The sequence below is a fragment of the Cornus florida genome, unplaced genomic scaffold, assembly GCF_030987335.1.
Source record: "Cornus florida cultivar Cherokee Brave unplaced genomic scaffold, ASM3098733v1 CherokeeBrave_3.0.0_Hap2_Chr03, whole genome shotgun sequence".
Taxonomy (NCBI): Eukaryota; Viridiplantae; Streptophyta; class Magnoliopsida; order Cornales; family Cornaceae; genus Cornus; species Cornus florida.
Window position 1 is genome coordinate 21561083 of NW_026775573.1, and position 9437 is coordinate 21570519.

General features: G+C 34.5%; 2 protein-coding genes across 2 annotated transcripts; both read left to right on the top strand.

Annotated features, from left to right (window-relative positions):
* The first annotated feature begins 394 nt into the window (after window positions 1-394).
* On the top strand, window positions 395-1402 carry LOC132301250 (uncharacterized). The gene is made up of 2 exons (XM_059798522.1): window positions 395-741; window positions 829-1402. The coding sequence occupies exons 1-2, from the start codon at window positions 395-397 to the stop codon at window positions 1400-1402; spliced, it is 921 nt and encodes a 306-aa protein (XP_059654505.1).
* A 42-nt stretch (window positions 1403-1444) lies between these two features.
* Window positions 1445-2101, top strand: LOC132301251 (uncharacterized). The gene has a single exon (XM_059798523.1). It carries the CDS (start codon window positions 1445-1447, stop codon window positions 2099-2101), a length of 657 nt encoding a protein of 218 aa, XP_059654506.1.
* The last annotated feature ends 7336 nt before the right edge of the window (window positions 2102-9437 follow it).

The following is a 9437-nucleotide window of genomic DNA, read 5'->3' on the forward strand; positions in this document are numbered from 1 at the left end:
ACACTCTGCTCTCTCTCTATTTAACTCTCAATTTTTTATTTTCAATTTATATTGTCCCATTTAACTCTCAATTCATCTCATAATCTCCCTCATCTTGTATATATGTTTGTTGTACACATAGTGATATAATTATCTAGTAATCAATGGCATTGATTTTGTGGTTGTATTTTGATTTGAAAAAGGTCTGTAGTGTGTGTTTAGGAAAAGTTTAATCTTGACACCGCCTATCCCTATTGAGGGAATTGGTAATGTTTCGCTGTAAATAGATCTCTAAATTACATTATATAATTATAATATTTAATTGTTTTATATTTCATTATTTTTTGAACTTCATATTTAGTTTTTTTTTTTTTTTTTTTTAACTAATGAGTCAATTTTTGAAGCAGTTGGAGAAATGGATGAGAGACAAATTATATGCTATTGTCGATTTGATGGGAAAATTGACAAAAATGAGAATGGGGAAATTACATACATCGGCAGTGTCACAGACCCTTTTATGATAACAATAACAACAACATATGAATCATTTATAAATGAGTTACAACAACGTTCATCTTCAAACATGAGTGGTAAAGTCATATATTATACCACTGAATCTAACAAGAATGAACTTTTGAGGATGACGGGAGAATCTGGATTTAGAGTGATGCTTGTAGTGAGTGGTCCCATGCTAAATGTATATATGGAAGATGCAGCGCCTGTAATTGCATCATGCACAATTCCTACTGATCATAATGAGAGGTAAGACACATATATTTAAAGTAATACATTGATGTATGCGCTATATAGGTTATGTGATTTTTAATATACCTTTTTATCCACTTGTAGACAATTTGTTGAAGCCACGTTGCCAATTGGCCTTTCGCAAAGTGTTGCGTCAACGTCTTTATTTCCTCCGATAAATGCGCATCGGGATTCTTTCCGACACATTGATGACATTTTTTGTGTGGATCAGCTTTTTGACAGCCCAAATGATTTCAAAGATGCACTCGTTTTATTTGGTCTTCGTAATCATTTTTGGTTCAAGTACTTGGACAATAGCAGAAAATATTATAGAGTTGTGTGCGAGGTTAATAATTGTCCATGGAAATTGTCAGCTGGTTATGAAGGAAGTGGTGATATAGTGAGAATCAAGCGGTTTAATAATGTTCACACTCACACTGCTCAAGACATTTCAGATTATAAAGCCATTTTTTGGTCGAAGGAAATGGGTCGAGCTATTGTGAACAAGGTTAGGGACAATCCTAAATGCACCCCCAAGACTATTTCCACAGACATAAACGGTGAATTTTCTGCTAAAATGACTTACATGCAATCTTGGAGAGCTAAGGAGTGTGCACGTCATATCATTGAGGGAAATCCCAAGGATAGCTATATTTTAGTCCTGTGGTTGTGTGAATGAATAGCAGAATATATTCTCGGGACAATTACATCGTGGGAGTGCATGGATGATAGGAGATTTAAGCGAGTGTTTGTAGCTTATAGGTGCTCCATACGAGGTTTCATCAACTATTGCAGGCCCATGTTAGCAATCGATGCTTGCCACTTGAGTGGTAATTATAAAGGAACAATGCTTGGTGCAACGGGGTTCGATGCGAATGATGGCTTGTGGCCTTTGGCGTATGCTGTTGTTTCTTCTGAGAATGATGATGATTGGCATTGGTTCTTGAGCAAGGTGAAAGAGATTCTAGATGGTCGCATTGTGACAAACTTAATCGATAGGCATCCGAGCCTAATAAGCTGTATTAGAGATATTTTTGGCTCCCAGTACCACTCATGGTGTCTTCGTCACCTAACGGCGAATTTTTCTACATCCATTCTTGGGAGACAAAGTTTAGGATTGAGGGCTTCGGGTAAAGAGCATGCGAAAAAATTACTCGATAAAATTGCATATGCTCGAACTGTAGATGAGTATGAGAATGCATTGGCTACCATGTGGGTATTTCGAGGGGAGTTGTGCGATTGGGTTTTGGCGAATTCACCTGAACATTGGTCAAATGCTATGTTTACTTCCAAGCGTTGGGATAAATTATACACCAATCAAGCAGAGTCCTTCAATGCATGGGTGAAAGAAGAGAGGTTTTTTCAATCACAAGGCTGATGGATACACACATGCAAAGACTCAGCAAATTTTTATACCAAAAGAGTTTGGACGTTCAGAAGTGGACTATCTCGGTTGGGGATCGTATTGAGGAGAAAATCCAAAAAGAGCAAGAATTAGCACTTGGTTTTTAGTCGATGTATGTTTCGCCTACTGAGTGTACAATATATGATCGAGACAGAAAACCATTCAGGGTGGTATTTGGCAGTGAAAATTCTTGTAGTTGTTTGAAGTGGACCATGAGTGGGATTCCTTGTTCGCATGCATGCTATGCCATCCATAAATTATCTTTAAATATTTATGAGATGGTTGATCCATGGTTTAGGGTTGAAACACAATAAAAACTATGCGAACATCTCATGTCTTCTATCCCCATGCATGATATGCCGAATCCAGCTACTGTTACTGCTGCTGCTGCTGCTGACGGTGAAGGTGCTTCCCATCTTAGGCCTTCTGCGGTAACACGTCCCCCTGGACGACCTCGTATTAAACGAATCGAATCACAATTTCAAAATGTAAGGTCATTACACTGTTCGCGATGCGGCGAGAATAGTCATAATCGTCGAAAGTGCAAGGCTCCTATACCTGGATAGAATAGTTATATAATTGCTAATTCTAGTGGGGTTATTTTGTAAGGTGTTAAGGCCTTAAATATGGAATTATTTTGTAATTACTATTAATTCTTTGGAGCTTCGCTACTGCATTAGTATAACTATGTTGTGATAGTATTTCTAACTTATTTAGAAAACATTTCTAAGTATGATGTAACTTATTCTAAGTTGAATCTGTATTATTCCTTTGGTGGTTTATTTTGGTATTGAAATTATTTTCCTGGGTCCTCGTATGAGTCTCATGTGGAGTGTTATTTAAAAATCATAGGTGTGTGAGTTTTCTGGCAGCTAGAGGGTCGTGAAAGCAAGGAGGTTATGGGATTATGTGACAATGGACGGGCTTACATGTTACATACTTACAGAAGGCTAGGAAAATAACATCATATTAAAGTCATTATGACTTGTTTCCTCATAATGCCAGAGCATGCAATATACTTTTGCGCATAAACTATTCTCAGGTGTCTAATTTATCGTATGCGTGCCAGAAAGCGTCAATTAATATAAATAGCTTTTTGAAGTTCAATTATAGTGTTTATCTTTTTTTATATATTTTTTAATGGAGAATTGTTGCAGATATATTTTTCCCCAAAATTTGTACCAGAGCTGATCTTCCTAGTATCCTAAATTGAAATATTTTGGGTAAACATATATTTATAGCAAATGTGAGTGATTCTTATGCTGTATTGGCTATCACAACCGGAGATGGTAGCTTGGTGCCTATTCAGCTTACTGTTATTTCAACCACAATTTACCTCGTGAGTCTCTATCTTCCTCACTTTCTCTGTGTCTTAAAAATTATATGAACATTGTGTTTACATTATCAACATTGTTTGACTGATGAGGCTGAATGGATAAATTAGTACAAAGGGAGAGTGTTCAGTTTAAACGACAAGCCTGTGGTGCATAAAATTTGGCTGCCGAATGAGGAATGTCCCAGATTGGCAATGTCTAGAGCCTTTGGGGACTACTTTATTAAGGATTTTGGACTTATATCCGTCCCTGAAGTGAGGTGTTGTCACATATAACCAGCAGAGACCAATTTGTTGTGTTGCGAACCGATGAGGTATGTATGGCACTTTTTGGTATTTATCACTTGTTCTTTTTTATACAATGACAAAGAAAAAGACTTGTTTGTTTCTCTATTAAATGTCCAAAACCTGTAAAAGATCACATGAACGAATACGTATCAAACTCACGAGCATAATTGACAATAATCACTTCAAATTATATGATATCAGTTATTATTAATGAGTTTACAGGTTTTTGTTTTGGCTCAAATTTATTCGATTTTGAAATTAATATGGATTTTTGAAATTGATCTTAACATGCTGTGATCCTTGTTTTGTAAGCAGAATTTTTCTTATCTTTTCCTTCAAACCTGATTTAATCGGTAAGAAAATTTATTGATTTAAATTGATAGAAGAAAATTGTGTGTTTAAGATTCCAATGGACTTGGTTTCATGCAAATTGTTTGAGAATTTCTTTTTTATTGAATTTTCAAAGGGAAGTATGTATTTCTGGGAAAAATTGTTTCAAATAGATTTTTGAGCTTCCTTCTGATTTTTGGTGGTCCAAATAGTCCAATCAATTAAAAAAGTAAAAAAATAAAGAAACAGTAATAAAAAGGATTTTTCTATAATCTTGGTTGACCAGTGTTACCCCATTTATTTATTTATTTTGTTTAGAGTCTTGCTTTTGGTTACTAGCGCCTAATAAAAAAGTTATCTGCTCATATGTCCCTTATTTTTGAGTTTTTTCATTTAACCATCTCCACTTGTACAATATTTTGGTGTTATATTTTCTTTAATTGATTTGTATGTACTTCAAATGTAGTCTTCCCGCTAGGGGCTGGGAAAAGACAACAACGGGAGCGTCGATTGCATGGCTATCAGGTACATCAAATTTGTAAGTTATATGGTCTTTATGTTTGATAAAATTCTTTTATGATTGTACATTTGTAATGCTTTTTATACTCATACTCGGGGGGTCACATGCCTTTAAGTGACCAATTTTGTGGTGTATCTTGAACTTTATTACCTTATTGCTACATCGGCCCATGTGGAGGCCATTTTTATTTCTTGTTTTAAAATGTTGAAAGCATGGGAGTATGGGATCATCGTATGTGGAGGTTTTGATTGATTGTTATGGAGGAGAAGTTGTTGATATGTTGTTTAATGAGTTAATGCAAGTTCTTACGTTCTTCGTACATTTAAACCGTAATAAGCGTAAATGCAAGTTCTCACGTTGCCCGCGCTACACGTGTATTAATGAATGACGTAAAAGCTTTTTTTGATTTTTGGGAAAGTATAGAGAATGCCAGAGTCCAAACTCATCTTTTAACATTCCGTATCAAAAATCAATCCCTTTTCGTCCTTAAACTCTCCCTATCAGCAGACCCTTTTTCGTCTTCCGCATTGTCAGTCTCCATCAAACGAATCATATTCTTCCACGTTAGCGTCGTCTTCCTCTTTCCTTCTCTCTTTGACGCATACATACATAAAAACGCCCTGTTCACTTCTCTCTCTCTCTCTCTCTCTCTCTCTCTCTCTCTCTCTCTCAAGGCTCAGTTACAACATTTCGCTCTCTAAACCAAACGATCAATGCTAAGCCACGACTCTTAAAATTTTTAGAGTATGTATTTTTTCATCAATTCCTATATATATATATATATGGATTGCTAATATTTGTTTACCAAAGTGTATATGTGTGCATTATGCCTTGGATATTGGCGGCACAGACATGTTTCCCCACTGAATTATTATTATTATTTTTTTATTATGTACCTACAAAAATATTAAATTGCCTTGCCTAATGTTCAAAATATACTAGTCTCAGCTTAATCTCAAGTTTCCCATCATTGATTTTGCTAAATTACAAGGTCCAAACAGGTCCCAAGTCGTCAAGTCCCTTGCCCATGCTTATGAACAATATGGATTCCAAACAACAAAAAACTGAAAAAGCCATAATATGTAATTAGAATGGTGGAAAAAATTTAGGGTTCGGGTTGAGTCTAGCCCAACTCGAATATGTTTGGATTTTGACACAATCCAACCCGAACATAAACCCGATTTCTGAATTTAAAGCCTCAATTTTAAAATTTTTGAGTTGGGCTTAGGTTGGGCTGGGTTAGCCAGCCCAAGTTACAGCCCTAGGTATAAGGGTTATAGTTACTTATAGAGCATAATACGTTTTGATATGTCGTCTCTTCTATTATTGTGTAAGCATTTGAGCCTAGTCTTGCTTCATCTAGTGCATTGATATTGATTGATGTGATCAATTGTGAGTAGCTGTGAATTACAAATGTCTAGACACCATCTCATTACTAGGTGGTTGGAATGGGAGGATGAGTCACGCTTATGGTGGGGTTAGTGTTTTCCTAAAACCAGTTGTGGAATGGATAATTGATAGGAATCACTTGATTTCATAGCTTATTATAAGAAGTTGACCTATTTTGTAGTGAGAAACCAGATATTCATTTCCTAAAATTCAACCATTCATTAAAGACAGTAGACAAGCTAGAACTTTAGAATTATGTGACCTTAATTAATGAGAGAGGATTTTGTTTTGGACCACAAAAATAATGTCGGTTCGTCGTTTTAAATTTAATTTAATTTGACAACTGTATTAGAAAATTAAAAGAAACCAAAAACTATCTTGGTATGGATGATGGCTTTAGGATACTGCTGAAGAAAATACTAAAAAGAAAAAAAAAAAACTGTGTTGGTGTAGGATTGATCCCGAAGTAGGGTTATTAAAGAAATTAAAGACTCAAAAGGTGATGTTTAACTTGTTAATCTTGAAATATAGTTGCAGTTTCTTTGTCCAGTTCTTTTATGATCCTGTTTTCTTACCCCTTGCTGAAAATATCCTATACTGGATCTTGGTTCCCTTTACTATTTAGTCTATTACTACTTACGTATCTTGTTCACTGATAATCAAGTTAAATTATACATGTAGTTGAGAATCCAATATAATTAATTGGTCTCTCTGGGTGTATACCAAAATTTACATGAAAATACAAAACCTTTGGAATTAAATTAGGCGGGTTACGGGGATTTAGACCTCCATTACCCAAATTAATTGTATAGGAAAACAGTATTGTTTATCAGGAGTAGGCGGAATTAAGTTGCCAAATGCCCAAATTAGCATTGGTCTCTCTTGTCTTGGTTTTGTTTATTTATGTATGTTATTTTGTTCGTACGTTTTGGTAGTAGTTTCTTTGCTACATTTTGTTTGTCAATGATGATGATATCTATTTGATTCATAAATGACAATCTTGTTCTTTCCCTTTTGTGATTAGCATACTGAATTTGAGACTTGTGTGATGCAGCTACTTGCTTGGATTTTGTACCATGGACAATGAGGTGATTTTTTGACAAGTGCAGACTGAAATTCAAGTGCTAGAAGGTTTATGAATTTGCTAAACAGCAGTGCTAGGAAATTGATGATATTCTTGACAAATGGATTTTGTTCCTGTTTTGGAACATTGATGAATGGTCAATTGTTTTGGAACTTTAGTAAATGATGAATTTTTTTAATGTAGAATGAATTTTTTGTTGTAGTGATAGGCAGACACCATTCATGCATAACTTAAAAAAGTGATGGATGAAATAATTTAAAGATTATCCAAATGATATAAATAATTTATAGGAGGAAATCTATTTAAAAAAGAAATTAACATTATAATAGTTTTGTTAAAATAAAAACATTAGATTAGTAAATTGTAATTACAAATAGGGATGTCAATACTCTGCCTCATGACAATAATGGCACTATTTATAACTTTTTCAAATAGTAAGGCTTTTTCTTGATGATGTGACCATACCTCTTTATTTGCCATGATGTAAGACTGTTTTACATTATTTGGCTTTTTGTTCAATCACATGGCTAGACACAGAATAGGACTCTTACTGAATAAATCAGCTCTTGTAGATACACAAAACCAACCCATTTTCTCATCTTATCATCACATGGCTAAAATTAAAAATAGTGGTGCTAGGTGCATAAACACGTGAACTATTATGCAAGACACCCCACTTCCTGCCAAAGAGAGAGAGGTGTAAGTCCCTTTTGTCAAATCATCACATGGGTAAAACTCATTCACATGTCTGTGAATTGGGCTTTGTAAATAGACATATGGCATATGCACAAAGCCATAACATTAGGACTAGTAAATCTCAAGGACTGAGTTTTTTTGAGCAATAACGGGGAGGTGGAATTCATAAAATACTGCATAAAATTAGTAAAGATTCATACATTTCATATAAATACTGCATAAAATTAAACTCAACTACTAAGTTTTTTTGAGCAATAACAGGGAGGTGGAATTACAAAGTCATCATCCCCTGGATCTGAATAATCTGACAACTCTGAAGCAACTTATAAGTCTGGATCATTAGTATTGGCTTGAATAACTTCAGTTGGATCCTTATGCATCTTTTTTGCAATGGAAATGCTCTCATTCCTGCAACATCTGACATATAGATTTTTTAATAGCTTTGATCAAATATGAGAAAAAATAAAGATACTACATAATCAAAGTGCACTTAGAAATCTATTTAAAAAAGAAATTAATATTATAATAGTTTTTTTAAAATAAAAACATTAGATGAGTAAATTGCACTTACAAATAGGGATGTTAATACTCTGCCTCATGACAACAATGCCACTATTTATAACTTTTTCAAACACTAAGGCTTTTTCTTGATGATGTGACCATTCATCTTTATCTGCCATGGTCTAAGGCCACTTCAAATTATTTGGCTTTTTTTTCAATCACATGGCTAGTCACAAAATATGACTTTCACTGAAAAAATCAGCTCTTATAGATACACAAAACCAATCCACTTTCTCATCTTATCATCACATGGGTAAAGTTAAAAATAGTGGTGTTAGGTGTATAACACGAGAACTATTATGAAAACACCCATATCATGCCAAAGAGAGAGATGTGTAAGTCCCTTTTGTCAAATCATGATATGGGTAAAAATTCATTCACATATCTGTGAATTGGGCTCTATAATGCACAAAACCATAGCATTAGCACTAGTAAATCTTAGTTGTTGATCTATGGACCGAAAGTATATAGAGCGAAAGTACTCGTTAAGAGATGCGTGGATTGAAAGTAGTTGTTTTACATTCTCAATCGTTCTCAAAACTATTCCATTTTTAACTCCTCACATCGATGGTTCATTTTTTTTTTATGTAAAACTAACCTGGCATATAATCGTCGTCACCTCCATCGAGATTTGGTGTGTATTTATTTTTCAATGTGTTCAAGTGTGTATTTATTTTTCCGTCAACAAACGTTTTGATTGTGTTTCTACAAATGTACCCTGTATTTATTTTGCTATTATTTGGCTTCTATTCATTATAGCATTATAAGCTATTCCATTTTTAACTCCTCATATTTGAGACTATTCCATTTTTTACTCCTCACGACACTTCGTGAGGCCATGAGACCCCTCCGACGTATAGGATTTTGCTGCTTGCCATTGTCTTCAACCAGCAAATGTTCTTCCTTCATATATAATAAAAAACTAGGAAATCTCCTCAGTATATATAATAAGATACTAGGAAATTTTCGAACTCTAGTGAATTGTCTTCCATAAATTCATGCCAACCCTTGTAAAAATATTTTGTGTTGTTAACCTCTCTCACTTCAACCCGCTACGATTTGCTTGCATAACTCCTAATTATAGACATGGAAGGTAAACCTCTATCAA